At 31.4% G+C, this 16428-nt stretch overlaps 2 protein-coding genes across 3 annotated transcripts in view; one reads left to right on the forward strand and one right to left on the reverse strand.

Annotated features, from left to right (window-relative positions):
• The first annotated feature begins 2917 nt into the window (after positions 1–2917).
• On the forward strand, positions 2918–8872 carry LOC143074236 (uncharacterized). The gene is made up of 6 exons (XM_076249784.1): positions 2918–2969; positions 4056–4236; positions 4848–4927; positions 6193–6291; positions 7910–7921; positions 8621–8872. The coding sequence occupies exons 1-6, from the start codon at positions 2918–2920 to the stop codon at positions 8794–8796; spliced, it is 600 nt and encodes a 199-aa protein (XP_076105899.1). The 3' UTR covers positions 8797–8872.
• A 1189-nt stretch (positions 8873–10061) lies between these two features.
• LOC143076894 (VWFA and cache domain-containing protein 1-like) overlaps positions 10062–16428 on the reverse strand; it is a 59655-nt gene continuing 53288 nt past the window's right edge. For both annotated transcript variants that reach the window (XM_076252780.1, XM_076252781.1), the window contains exons 22-24: positions 16272–16391; positions 15165–15301; positions 10062–12011 (exon numbers count right to left, since the gene is read on the reverse strand). In XM_076252780.1, the coding sequence (XP_076108895.1) occupies positions 11659–12011; positions 15165–15301; positions 16272–16391 (610 nt within the window). In that variant the 3' untranslated portion in view covers positions 10062–11658. The remainder of the gene's footprint in view (positions 12012–15164; positions 15302–16271; positions 16392–16428) is intronic.

Genomic DNA, 16428 nt, shown 5'->3' on the forward strand with positions numbered 1-16428 from the left:
TGACCGTTTGGTATTTTTGGTATTTTACTTTTATCCATTAATGTTAAAACACACAAACAATTAAATATATACCAACTCGTCGTAAATGATTAAGAAAATAAGTATAGTAAGAAGGGAATTCACTATTCTTATTTCAGTTTAGTTTCTCACCTTCAGCCTGACCAATCACCAATGCAGCACCATCATATATAACAATTCAACTTACCAACGAATTTCATCGAGGGATTATAGAGACTGTATTGTTTCTATTGTATTTAATGACTAGTTGTGGTCAGTCGTCTTGTTAAAATAAGACACCAATTACTCCATATGTACAGTCTACATTTATTATATCGATTTCATCACACACATAACTAATTATATTAGGAAAACGTGTAATTTACACTATAAAATGGAAAATTAAAGTACACATAATGATTGACGTTTATTGAACATCTGGTGGCAAATCAATTATTTATTCAGAACAAGTTATGCAGTATGCATCTCAACTCAGACTGTAATGTACTTTACCGCAATACGAAGAAGGTACCTGTCCGTGAAGGGTGGCAGTCTTCGGGAAGACATACCACCCTTCACGGACAAGAAAGATGATATCATGAACACATGAACTGTTTGCAATATGCCATGGTTGTAAACTGTATATAAATAATGAATGCATAAGTTGTTAGAATACTGCATGACAAGGTTAGCCATTTGAAATAAAATTCTAGAATATATAGAATATTGTATTAGGTCAACAGTGACAACAAATTTATCTTACCGACTATTTTTACATGCAGCAATTATACTTGTGGCATATCAAAGTTGTCAAGTCTTTAATTTAAAGAATTTATTTCTATTAGTATATACAAACAAGTGCTAACAATCAAAATTTATAAGCTTTTGATTTGTTTTCTGCATATATTTCAATCTTTTATCATCAATGTCTTCAACTGTTGACCGGGCGAAACGTTTCTGATTTTTCCTCAAATGTCGTGTTTGAATTATAAAAGAATGAAAAGGGACGTAACACCACTACTAACCATGTATTTAAATAAATCATGCCTACTATCCCCCCAAAAAATATATATGGAACACACGCCCGTTTCCAACAAATGATGTTCATTGAAATGTAACGGAAGCAAGAAAATGCATCTTGTTTGCAGTGCATTGATCTTAAATTGTCAAGAATTATAACATCAGATACAAAAGCTCGAACAACACAGTACAATTCCTAATTTCTAACATACGTTGATGGATACATAACATTGTATTTAAAATAGCCTTCTGGAAGGACCAGCTGTTTATCCTTCCTTTGAATCGAGAGGTATTCAAACATATGCTTGAACAATGTTGAAAGCTGGTAGGAATCTATTTTTCATTTGAAAATATATCGGAAAACGTATTTGGCAGCTCTTTCAATAAAATTATATTTTTATTTTGTATTGAGTTATATGAAAGAATATCAAGCTCATTATTTGAAAGTGTCGACACTTTAAATAACTTTTATTTTACTAAACTGGGTTTTCCTTTTTAATAAACATAATTATTATAAACATTAATTCAAATATATCGAATTCCTATTACCACAATCCGATCGATTTTGCGAAGTTGTTTTTCAGACGAAATTTTTTTTTGATAAAGTTATTGAGGATTATCGGCTATTTTTGGCAACTATCTCAACATGATCAATATGGATTAATATAACAAATGTTTCAATATAAGGGTTTGGATATAATTTATAGAGTATCTTACAAACTGTACAGACAAAATGCCAAACTAAATAAAAAACATATTGAAATAAATCAATGTTTGTTCTTATTTGATTAAGTGTGTTTAGGTAGCGTGACATTTCTTTTTTCGATTGTTTACTTTGCTTACTAGCACAGTATGTCTGTCTAATAAATGTCAATATGAGTTAAAGTTTTATATCACTTAGAACGGTAAGTTTCCGATATTATTGTAAAATACAGCAGCTTGTCTTATTACCAGGACAAGAAAACATGAACATATTACTTCGATTCTTGATGATTGATATGTGTTATCTGTCCAAAACAGATCACAATACACGCAACTTACTTATGTGTACTGTGCTTTGAATGGCACCGTTCCTGCTTACATTCGGAAAGTAGTCAATTTACACGTGCGAAATCAATATCTCCGTTAAAGCTCTACACAACTATGTTGTGTTTTCATTTTAAGCCATGGCGTTGTCAGTTTATTTTCGATTTATGAGTTTTACTGTCCCTTTGGTATCTTTCGTCCCTCTTTTTTAAACCCAATTTTTATCGCATTATTTTTTAATCAAATTTATTTGCAGTATCTACTTTCAATGCAACATTTTGTATTCCTTTTTAGGGTGTTTGCATGTTTTGCATGGTTTTAGAGATTGTAAATTTTGAAATATTTGTTTTAATTTGCCTTTTTTATGGTTGGAAATTTTGTTCTTTTCTTACATCAGTTTTCCATATGACACAGTTATAGTTTATGTTTATGGTTTTGGCTTTGAATTGTTTGATACACCCTGCAACCTGCACAGCGCCTTAGAATTATTCTTATCTTGAACAAAGGTCGCTTTAAAAAAAAAATCAGTATTATTATTATGTGCTCGCGTTGAATATGCGGTTAGTTTAGTTGCTGGATGTTAAAACAATTATCGACTAATTGAATTATCATCTGTCGACATATAATGAAATGTACTTTTCTACAATATAAATAACAAATCGTCCTAATAAAAGGACACATCTGCATGATGAAATCTATATATAGTGTAAACGGCCTGTTTCCAGCACTTCTGCCTACGTGATAACAAACTGCCGACGTTGTACATTGTTAATATATCCATATATACATATACAATAGTTAATGCTTCAGTTTTACGCAAAGTTTTAAACTTGTCATATCTTAACAAATTCCTATCATTTGTCATTACTGCGTGATGAAATTCGTTGCCACATTGTTATATGTTGGTGCTGTACTGGTAGTTGGAGGTAAGAGTGTATATGCCTTATATATATATATATAATAAATAAAATACTAGTATTGAACTTCATTTCACAGTGATAACTGTCTTGAACATTTACAATGATGCGTTGAGTTTTAATTGTTTGTTTCTAAACAATGTGTAGAAGAGATCTTACAGTCAAAACTTCCTTTTCGTGTTAATTCTACAATTGTCATACATGATGAGAATCGGAATCTTTAACAAAAAAACGGCTCTTGCCCTACTCAAAGTGTTCGTTTATTACTGGTATCAGTGAAATGAAGCAATAATTTAATTTTGGATGTAACGCGTCTTCTGATTGGCTGCAATCGTTTTTTTTTTATCAGCTGATGGACATACTTGTTTTTCATTTTTACCATTTTTTGACATTATGAAAGTTCTTTTCATGGTTTTCCTCCGGTTTAAGATGGAATTTAGCATTAAATTAATAGAAATTACTTTAATATTTGTTCGAACAGCGGTATACTGCTGTTGCCTTTATTCTGTCTTTTCGAAATAACATAGAAAATGTGGTGCATACTTTAAAATAACCAACATTTTTGAAGTTATTTATTTATAGACAGAACATGTATTACAGTCATTCATTAAATATTATTAATTCTTTCTATGTATTTACTTCTATTGTTACTGGTAGTACATGTGTTGTTTTACAGTGTTATTTACTTTGTAAAGATACCATCATTGTATTACTCATGTTATAATAGCAAAAGGAGCTCACTACACGAGAAAAAAACACTACGCCATAGTATAAACAATGTTGTAATGTTTTTTTTTTTAATTTTTCAAGATATTTCATTAACCGTTAATCATGTACATTATTTGTACCATACGTTAACGTGGACTAGCGTATTTTTGTATTCAAAATTGTAATAAAGGGTCTTATGCAATGCTATGTATCTGTCCATCGTTAAGATTTCTTCTACATTTAATAGTAGTAATTTTACATAAAAATGAAAGGGAATTTGGACAACAAGATAAAACCAGTCAGCAATTCAAACGTACAAAATAAAATATCCTATCTATTTTGGTTTTATTTTTTAATATTGTAAAATTGTAAATGATATTTTTACAGGCAAGACTGAGTTTCCATGTAAGTTTCCAGATGAGTGGGTCGATAAAACGTTTGTATTATACGAAGGGTCACCCCCTGCACTGTCTGCATTTTGGACCTTTGAATCTGACGGAATAACACTTACCACAGAAGGTGCTCCAACTACCTGTTATCAAATTACAGATCAGTTTTATGTTATCAGGTTTGTTGGAAATTAGAAGTTAAAAAAAACTGGAGTATATTTTTGCAACACTTTTCTAAATGATGTAAATAATGAATATATACCCATCTTCTAAGCAGGACTTGATAGAACATGAACTGAGGTCCGAGGACCAGTTCAATCTAACAGGTCCATATAGCTTACTATTTGTATATTACATAATGTATTTTGTGTATCATGGAAATGGACCTCAATGCTCTGTCTGTGTATTTTTACATTATATTTTGTACGTTTTTCAAATGCTGACTTTCAATTTATAAATAGAAACATGTTGTCCATATAATTGAAAAAGAAACTGAACATGGAATACCTTTTTATTCACGTGGTCGTCATAAAAACTCAACATGGAATACCCTTTCACATGTTTCAATCACGTGGTCGTAAAAACCAATTTAAAACAAGAATGCTACACCATATGTCATTGACATTTGACCCGCATACATACAAACAAGTTTGTTCACATAAAATACTATTTCCAAACCAATACGTTGAGCTTGTTTAACCTCATTTTGCAAGGAGCAATATTTCAGTGTTGTTCCTTCCATTGCTTCCCATATATACTTTATTAATACCGGAGTACCTTGTATTTGAAGGGATCATGCAGGAAAATTTGAATGTTTTACTATAGACTTTACTCCTGCGGAAAACAACTTTACAGTTGGTGACAAAGGAAGTAAGTTAAAGTATAGATACAAATTCACCGTTTCAGAATCTAAGGCATTCTTGTCAATATTTCGAAAAGCGTCGTCAGAACGTTGTGATTGGTTTAACTTGTGATAAACCATAGAAATTCTAACAAACACTTAACCTAATTTTCATTTTTGTATACGAACAATGAGATTACCCATAGTCCTTTAGATTCTTTGAAGACGAATTGATACCTGCTTTAATGATACAAAAACTCATCATATATACCTAGATTGACATTTGTACGCCAGATGCGCTTTTCGTATTCAAAAGACACATCAGTGACTCTATAATAATAAAACAATAAAGGCCAAATAAAGTACAAAGTTGAAGATCATTGAGGACCCGTAATTCAGAAAAGTTTTTTTCTAAATAAAGCTTAGGTGATCTCTTAGGAAATCCTTAGTGTTTTGAACAAAATCAAAATTTAAAACAGTTAAAGAAAAGATAGAAAAGGATTTACTTTTATGGCTGATACATGATCTGTATTGATAACAAATTCAAATAAACGTACCAAATCCATATTGGTTTGAGTACATCGACATTTAAATATGTTTGATACCTTTAAACAATTCGCGTATCATTGTAATGACTGTTCTAATCTAACATCAAAATTTCAAAAGGACAAAGAAATATGGGATAAACTTATCAACGATAACAAATTCAAATAAACGTACCAAAACTATATTAGTTTGAGTTCAACATGTTCAAAAGGCCAAATGAATATGTGTTACTTTTATATGGGATAGGAACATTTGTTTGTTAAGACCTACGCATATCACTTGTAGAAAAGAAACTTTTGATCCGTCACATATACATGTATGAGTGCCCCCTTTTTCTGTATGGTTCTTATGTTTTTTTCTTTTATATAACGTATGCGTAGTAGTAGGGAGAAAATGAAATTAGTACATTGAATAAAGTTAATAGGAGATAATAAAACATAATAATTTTTTATGTTAGCAGTGACATTCAGTGGTACTTCTATTGTTATCCTTAAGCTGACAGCTACTAGACAAATATAAGTAAACAGATATGGCTTTGAATTTTTGTGTGTGCAAATTTATAACGAAAACATGAACAATATTGAAGTACATGTACTAAGAATTTCAATGATGCGAATTGAGGAGTGAAGATTTACAAGTTTAAACAATTTGGAAAACATTTGATATAAAACGATGCCATGTATACAATATTGTTCAAGATATAATATGCCTGTAGAAATTATTGATAATTTTTCATGACTGATTACAGATGCAAGAGTAATAAATCCACTGCCTTCAGGAGCTTTCAATGAAACTGTTTTGTGCAACCTTTGCTCTGAAGCTACAACAAAGTATTTGATTGCCATTGGTATGTACATCATATATGTCCTTGTGTTAGAATAGTTATCAAAGATACCAGGCTTGTAATTTGATACACCAGACGCACGTTTCGTCTACATACGACTCATTAGTGACACTCAGATCAATAAAGTTAGGAAGCCAAAAAAGTACAGAGTTAAAGAGCATTGAGGACACAAAAATTCAAAAAAGTTGTTACAATACGGCTCAGGTGTTTTATACACTTGATATTTATGTCAACTCCGAAGTGCTGACTACTGTGCTGGTGATACCCTTTTGGATGAAACGTCCACCAGCAGTGGCATTGACGCAGTGATGTTATTAGTTATCACAGGTACAAGGATTACAATAACATTTGAAAAATATATCGATGGCTATACGTACACACCAGTAACTCGTTTTGCGTCTGTTTATATAATATATGCATTGTCGGAAAATATCAAATGTATTTGTGTAAGTCTTTGAAATAGGACGAAAAGCGAGGCTCGCCTGTTTCACAGCAAGCGCAAATACATTTTATCCCGAAATTTACACCCAACCTTTGAAACTTGTTGCACATTATGTTGTTTACTTTGATGTTAATTTCTATCTACTGTTTGTATTACCAATAGTGTATTTTACAGAGGATTTTAAGTCGTAACAAACTTTCCTCTTTTTTACATTATTTTTTACAAAACCTTTACATATAATCGACAAAATGTATTTCATTCAATAATCCCTTTCCTTGCACATGTAATGAATTTTCGTGTTTTATTGCCGAAGTTTACAGAATGTGTTTATATAAAACACAGAATCATGGCGCACATGTAAAATACACATGGTATAGATCATTATTTATATGTTTCTATTTTCCATGCAATTCTTTTTGTTTATTAAACTTTAAAATTGCATTTACTGTATTCAAATTTCTTGTGTGGGAATGTAACTAGCTACGAAACCAGGTTTAACCCACCATTTTCTTCGAAACCTACCTGTAACAAGTAAGGAATTTGGAAGGTTTTGTTTACTGGTTCCGTGAATTGATACCGTTTGATTTTGACAATTTTGATAAACTTTCCACTTTTTGAATTTGAATTGAAGTTTGATATTTTAGTTATACTTGTTTCCGTTCACTCACATCCACACAGCTCGCCTTTTCTTTCATCAGGATTTTCCCATGCTTTTACGCTGTTCTGTAGTAGTAACTAGAGGTATCGTGTTAACAATCACTGCCTAACGAATTTACTTTTGAATGAAATCAATGTACACGTGTCTTTTAGCATAATAAAGCAGTTTCAGTATACAAAACATATTTTACTTTTTGACTTAAATGTTTTTTTGTAAACCGTTTCAGCCCGCTGCATTTGTATTCACTCACCTGTATTTAAAAGTTGTCCTGTTTGATGTGTTTTACACTACATGTAGTCATGCTGTGGCCCTTTATAGCTTGCTGTTCGGTGTGATTCTGGGTGTCGTCTATAAAGGTTTACTTTTTACACATTGTGACTTAGATGGAGAGTTTTCTCATTGGCACTCAAACTACATCTTCTTATTCATATTTACTTGGTGCATATTGATGAGGTACCATTGTATTCGTTTGTACACCGGAATACTATACGCACCATTAATTGTTACTTTATTTGTTGCAGCTCAACCGGTCGGTAAGAAAATAATAATTTAAAATCACAAAATGAAAAGTTAAATTGATTTTAGAACGATTCATTAAAATAAAAGGTAAAAAAAACCACAGCTATTGTATAGTAAAAGACGAAGCTTAACATTAGACTGAGCAAACCTATTTTATGTTTAATTGAAATTATACCATTTGAGACAAAGGTCTATAACTCATCAGGTTCCTTTGACATATAAAAAATTAACAGGAGCAATTCAGGACATGTTTTGTGAAATATCCAAAAGTATGAAGTAAGATGTACAGTGATGTTCAGATTTAAAAAAAAAAAAACAACACAGAATAAACATATACTAAGGGTATAACCGGCTTTATTGCTAGCTACTCTCCCCTCACACACACACACATACTTGTATGACAGCTGTGTTTAGTTCTATTATAGTGTCACAAGTTGGTCAATTTGAATAAAAAAATGCCAAAAAAAGGACTTTTGATTCCATTGGTTGCAGTGGTCAAAATGCTACTTTGTGGTGGATGTATTGTATAGTGAGACTGTTGGACTTCATGTTTGTTGTGAACATGATGCTCCAAATTCTAATTTGAATGACCTAGGATTCTGCATTTTGCTTTTAATTTTGAAAATGTCAGTATAAATGTATCAGATATTTTTTTTTTTATAATAAAATAACATGTACAAATGTTTTTTAAGACATTTTAAAATTGTTATCAGATGCACAACCCACGGATATAATACCGATTGAATGCGATGTTCCTTACTTTTGCACGTCTGGTACAGGAAATAAATGTGCAGAGCCATTGACAACAACCAAAACGCCAATGACAACAACCGAAAAGCCTATGCCACAAAGGAAGAAATCATGTTCCAGGAGAAAAAGACATTCTTAAACAGAAACTAATAATACGGACTGTTGATTTGTTTCCTCTATCACGTGGTCAACAAATACGACATGTATCTTCCTTAATAAAGACTTGTTTTCTCGTTTGAATTGTTCTACTTTTTTATTTTTTATTTCGGTGTCTTTTATAGCTGGCTATGCGATATGGGATTCTCATTGTTGAAGGCCGTACGGTGACCCAAAATTGTTAATGTCTGTGTCATTTGGTCTCTTGTGGAGAGTTGCCTCATTGACAATCATACCACATCCTCTTTTTTTTATATAGGTTGTAATTTCAACCATTTATCTTACCACTATATAAAGTATCAGAAATGAATTTAAGAATGAACACAACCAAACGACTACCAACGGGATATTCAGTTAGTCGATGACCACTTGACAACTTCATGGCAAACCATAACATAGAAAAAGTAAAGAATAAAATTCACGAACCTCTACAAATTGAGAGAGTGATCTAATGTGCTTCGAATCTAGTACTAATTATTAAGCAGGTTTATGAATGAATAAATCAATGCAAGGACATACTTATAATGTATATGTACATTGTCGAATAATATAAAAAAAAATGTTCGAGTTTTGGAGACAAGATACAGCAAAGCTGTCGTCCTTAAAGATAAAAAGCATTCTGAAATTCAATCGGCAGTTGCGGTTCAAGTTGTTTAAATCTAAAAAAGTTATCTCTAATTTTTAAATCGAAAAACCCTGCAAAATTTAAACGTGGACCAAGACATCGATGAGGACACCCAAACGAACTGTAACGCAAACAGAAATATTGCATTACGACTTGCTTAAAATAGAAGCCAGCTTAAGGGAGAATTGTTTGATATAAATTAAGCAAACATTTATTTTATTTATACAATAGGTGGCTGGTTACAGTATAAATCAATGTATTATACCTTTCATGTAATTGCCCATATAACTAAAATCGAAATTATAATATTTTACCGCTGTTTCCAGTGTCTGCTTATAATCAGCTTATAAGATTTTATATAATACTTATCTTTATTAAATTGCAGTTGATATAATAAAGTTTTAACTTAGTTCAGACCAATAATTTATGTTGATGAAGGTCTAAGGAACGATAACAGTTATGTAATACACATAGATAAAAACAATTGAAGTGCAAAAGTTTTCCTTGGAAATATTAATTAAAGTTATAATGTCAAATATGATGTATGAATGAACTTGACATATATGTATCATCACCATCTTGGCCTTGGTCTCTGTTCATTCTCTGAGAAAACAACAGTACTGTACAAATACAAGCTTTTATCCGAGTGTTAAAGTACAATGAATTCACATTTCACATTTCAAAATATATTTTATATAACATCAAATGGGTAATACTTTTCTATATTGGCTGGAGGTATAGGGGGAGGGTTGATATCTCATAAACATGTTTAACCCCTCCGCAATTTTGCGCCTGTCTCAAGTCAAGAGCCTCTGGCCTTTGTTCGTCTTGTATGATTTTTAATTTTAGTTTCTTGTGTATAATTCGGAGTTTAGTATGACGTCCATTATCACTGTACTAGTATACATATTTTTAGGGGCCAGCTCAAGGGCACCTACGGGTGCGGAAATTCTCGCTCAATTGAAGACCCATTGGTGGCCTTCGGCTGTTGTCTGCTCTATGGTCGGGTTGTTGTCGCTTTGATATATTCCCCATTTCCTTTCTCAATTTTATAATTAAAATCCAGTAAGATTTAAAGATCTAACCGTTATCAATTTAAATCTATATAATGTTGTTATATAAACATGAGTTGCAATCCTACACCATTTTGAAACAGCAATGTTAATTATATGTAAAATGAATGAAAATACGAATTTGCTTATCAAAATATGTCATTAACAACAAATGCATTACATGTATTAAAGATAATAGAAACAAATCAGGTGAACAATTAACATGATTATGCTTGAGAAACAGCGTAAGTCTCCTGTTGTACATATGGAGATGCGTGAATAAAAAATTGTTTAACCTTTCTGCGATATATTTTCTTAAAAAATCGTGGTTGTCGTTTTTTACAATTAAGTGGTTTAGATACAGTACTTTCGACTGATTATCTCCTGCGGATTCATTATTATTCGTGTGATACCAATTTTTGTGGGTTTCGTTTTTTCAGGTGAACCACAAAATTAAACGTTCAAGGAGTTTCAACTTGAACAAATTCCCATTGTCTTATGTGCAGACTTTGACAAATTCAAATATCGACGAAAATGTAAGTTTTTTTCAAACCATGAAAATAGGTACCCACGAAAATAAACGAATCTACAGTATTCTATAATATAATGCATTCCAAATAATGTTTTAGAAGACTACAACAAACGATTTGTTTGTTAAACATTGTTCTGAATTAAAATATGTGCCAAACAAAAGAACTGTATTTCAGAGAATACAGCTGTACTATATAGAGTGTATATATTATTTAATTTTTTATTTGTTTTCTAGCACAATACAGTGCTACTTGCCTAATCCGACCCACTCGGGGACCAGAACAAAATGTCGGTTTAAGCAAGGTGTCGGAATACTTAGGTTTTTTTTCTACTAGGAAAAGCCTATTTTGAGACCATGCAAATGTGTCCGTTAACATATGATATTGGAATACTCAGGTGTCGGATTAGGCAGGTTATGCTGTATATCTTAGAGAATATTCATCAAACAGAAAGTGTAACAGTCATTATTAACAGTGATTATAAAGAAACATTTTTTAGTACATTAAAATCAAATAAAACCATACGTCTTGTTCATTTTACAAATTTGAACCTTGAAGTATAGTATTCATCTCATATGTAAAACATATCACAATTTCAATAAATATTCTTCTATATCAAAGATATACACCATATTTCATCATCCCACGTGATTAAACGTTGTATCCGTATAGTTATTTTCAGGTACTTGATGTTGACACGGATTTGTCCTCGTGTAGTTTGACGAATCGTTACTACTGGAGCAAGACATACCGTCGTTTTCGAACACCCCTGACCCAGTACCATCATCCACATGACATGCATCAATGTAAGGATCATTGTCTTTATATTGCCCATCACACAGTTTATTTCTTCTGATGCAATAAACAGTACCAATACCAATCAATGTTACTAAGATAGCTGCTAAGGCAGCTAATCCACCGACAAGAGATGTTGTGTCGTTGGATGATGGGGAATTAGATGGGTTGTTGTTTGCACCAGGTGAAACAGGTGCTAGAAAAATACAAGACAATACATATATTCTGAATTCGACATCAAGTGTACAAAACATAAACAATTTGAAAGTATAATATTCTGTTCATCCATATACGCTACATGTTTGTTAACCTATTGGTTGAAACAAAAGGTGCCTTAAAAAAGAAGTACCTTTTAAATTTAGGTTTACATGTAGCAACAACCAAAACATGAAGGAGCAACCTTCAATCAAAATTTTATTTTTGAACATAAAAAAAGCAGACTAACTGTTTTCATAACAAACATAAACATGTGTTTTGTTATTTATCTTTCACCATTTATTAATATATGCATTTCTATAGGTACTCCTCATAGTTGTTATTTATTATAACGCAAACAATTCCTTTACATACAGTCGTTCTGTAGGAAAAAGGAAAACAAGGGTATGATCATCTTTATAATTGTTTATTAAATAAGTTAGTCACATTTTTGTTTTATTTTATACTTTTGTGTTTTAATAGGTAACACTACAAAAGTTTAAAAGTCTGAAAAGACCAGTTTTTGTCTTGATTTGCATGAACTTTTACTCGACATTCTCCAAAAGTATGACTTGTGTCTTAATTTTTCTTGACAAATTCTCATTTATATCAAATTTGTATGAAAATTACTTGACATATTCTTGACATTCTGAATATGGTCTTAAAATTTCTTGACAAATTCTTGACATTTAAATACTGTCTTGAAATTTCTCAACATGTTCTCGACATTTTTATTTTATCTCAGTATGGCTTGACATATTCTGAACATTTTGAATTGTGTCTTAAATTTACTTGACAGTTCTGAGTTTAAATCTAATGTTTAAAATAATTTAAATTTGGATGTGTTGATATAAAACAATTTAAAATTGAGTTTTTAAATACTTACAAATTTTGATTCCTAAATCTTATAAATTAAATGATTAAAACCAATCATACTGTAGACATATTTCATTCTACATTCATAATATTAAATGTTTATATGGTAAAAAATTATTGTACCAAAATGTGGTTTATATATTAATAGCAAATTATGATAATATACAAATCATTCATTTAACAGAAGAAAAATTGTGTAATGTCATCTGTTGGAATATATATTAAGTATTACACATGGACAGGATGTTCCCCATAAAATTAAGGTATTCCACACACCCAGAGTACACGCAACTGTCAAATAGAAATTACTGCTTTACCTGTAATAAGCCATACAACTTATCAATTGACCGACCATGCCACTACAATTTAAAAAGTTTGTTCATAGACAAAAATGAAAATCATCATTTTGATGAAAAAAATGAATTGAAAATTGAATATTTCCCAAAGATTAAAAGAAAAGTATTATCTACCCAAGGAATAATAAAAAAATGTATTTATAATGGGTCCATTTTCTATAAAAATCATTGGTCTTATGAAATGGATCCCAAACAGAACTTCACGAAAGCCCCCCCCCCTTCTTATTTCAGCCACACAAACCCAAAAGATGAATTTTGGGGTCCAAAAGAGACGCAAGGTCACATTTTAAAACTGCCTTATAGACACCTATTTTAGTAAAGCAAATTTGACTGGCAGTTTTGCGAATGGCAAAAATCTAAATGCTGTTTGTCAGCAAGTTCAACTTATATTCCAAGTGAAAACAATTAATTAAACGTTTAATAAAAATTAATCAAAATCAAACTACATGGGGGTTCCAACTAAGTAGCACCAAAAGGGTATCTTACTACACAAAATTAATCCTTGATTCTTCAAAGTTTAGTTAAGCCATAATAAGTATATAAAGCAAAAGAATGTCACAAACAGTGCACAATAAGTCTGTTCACATTTTTAGGCGAAATTTATATAACTAATTATACTGTTGAGATAGTGTCAAGACATATTTAAGACTGTCAAGAATGTGTCTAGACATATTCAGACATTATTTAGAATGTCAAGAATATGTCAAGACATATTCAGACATTATTAAGAATGTCAAGAATGTGTCAAGACAGATCGAGACATTATTAAGAATGTCAAGAATATGTCAAGACAGATCGAGACAAATTTAAGACAGTCAAGAATTGGTCGAGACTAATCCAGACTCTTATCAGATGATACAGGAAGTGTCGAGAAATTTTAAGACAATGTTCATACTGTCAAGACACTTGTCAAGAAAAATCAAGAACCTTATGAGACAAATTCATACAATGTCAAGATTTTTTAAAAATTATTTAGACAAATCAAGAATGTCGAGTAAAAATTCATGCAAATTCAGACAAAAACTGGTCTTTTCAGACTTTTTGACTTGAGTAGTGTAAGGACATTGAACGTTGATTAAGAAGCAAACTGTTATAAACAAAATTGACTTTGGTGAGGAATAATAGGCTGGGTTTGGATATTTTTATTGTGATTTATTTTTATTGTTCGCTACGAAATTTTACTAATTCCTGTTAATGGAGTGTACACTTTTGAGCTTATACAGTATGTACATGCCTAGAATTTTCTTCTCAATTGCCTCGATATTACAATTAAGATTCAGTTTTCAAATATATCTACTTTATCATCCGCAAAGTTAAACTACAAGTTAGGAAAGCATCATGACCAAATTTCCCTTGGTGGTACCTAACACTACAGGGATATAACTCTGTAAAATCAGCAGAACATTTTAATAAAGTTGTGTTGTTAAGGGAATATTAAGCTTTTCAATGATCAAAATATTTTTTTATATTTTTGTCAAAGGGTCAAACTAAATACTTTGTCAAAATTGAAACAAAGTTAAACGAGCCAAATTAATTTTAGTTCAGGTGTTAGGTACCACCTTAATATGTGTGTCATAACTAGTTTTGGATATATTCCCTTTGACGTAGCTTAGTTTTGTTCTTTTTCCAAACTGATGATTGTCCTCGATATAAAGTGATCACCTTATATGTACTTGTAAGGATAACGCAGGCCACGTTTGTTACCATGGAAGTACTAGTATTATAGTATATCTACGAGTTTAAATACATTTTTATTATTGCAAAATTCTTAATTTCAATTGTTTTATCGATTGATATTGTCTTTTTTCTTACCAAAATCCTTTTAATGGTAGTAATGTTGAAATATTGCAGGTAACATTTAAATGAACATGAGGTGTTATAAATGTGAAAAGATCGAGAATAAGATTTATATATGCATTTACCTTTACATGTGTCTCTGTTTGTGGATTTTGTTTTCCCAAAAGAACAATCTTCTTTAAGTCGACAACATTTTGGATCAAGTTCACTACCTTCATCAGTAAATTCACACCATCCACACTCGGCTTCACTGAAACATTTTCTGAAACAAAAGGAAATAAAAACATTGGTCAAGAAATTGGTTAAAATGGATGCAATATCTTTAAAAATTAATCAGAAACAATCAAAAGACAAATGCATTTACAACATTCATTAAAAAAAAACCACCAATACGAATTTCCTCCGTTTAAACATTTTTTTATAGGCTACAACAAAGCGTACATGAAGCATGTAAATAGCCGGACACAATTTACTACTGTCAAAATTATCTAACAGAAAGCAAAGATGAGTCACGTGCATATGTTTGATTCAAACTGAATAACAAAATATGCAAAAGATACCAACTCAACAGTACACAAAATACAGATTGAGCAACGCGAACACCCCAACCAAAAATTGAAAAGCTAACCTTCTAGATCATTTGTATTTTTTTGTTTAAAATTAATAATGATATACACAGGCGAAAGACTTGTCGCAGATAAAATTGTACATCTGTAATATTTACTGTCTTTTTTGACGACCTTTAACTGTTTTCCTTTTCTCCTCATATTTTCGTTTACTCAGTACACCGGGAATAATTTGAAAACACCCCAAATTGTTAGTAAATAGTTATCAAAAGTACCAGGATTATAATTTTATACGCCAGACGCGCGTTTCGTCTACATAAGACTCATCATTGACGCTCAGATCAAAATAGTTCAAAAAGCCAAATAAATACAAAGTTGAAGAGCATTGAGGACCCAAAATTTCAAAAAGTTGTGCCAAATACGGCTAAGGTAATCTACTCCTGGGGTAAGAAAATCCTTAGTTTTTCGAAAAATTCAAAGTTTTGTAAACAGAAAATTTATAAAAATGACCATATAATTGATATTCATATCAACACCGAAGTGCTGACTACTGGGCTGGTGATACCCTCGGGGACGAAACGTCCACCAGCAGTTGCATCGACCCAGTGGTGTAAATAGTTATCAAAAGTACCAGGATTAAAATATAAGTCATATACAGTAACATACGTTATATCCTGTTTTTCATGACACTTTGGATTGAAGCATGTGTTTAATCTTGTCAAATCGTCAGGCTCGCTTTTTCCAGAAGTATCTGGTATAGACGCACTACATGGGAAACTAGATAAGCTAAAATAAGAACAGACATAGGTAAATACTTTACTAC

Source organism: Mytilus galloprovincialis, chromosome 5, assembly GCF_965363235.1.
Source record: "Mytilus galloprovincialis chromosome 5, xbMytGall1.hap1.1, whole genome shotgun sequence".
In the NCBI taxonomy this organism is placed as follows: Eukaryota; Metazoa; Mollusca; class Bivalvia; order Mytilida; family Mytilidae; genus Mytilus; species Mytilus galloprovincialis.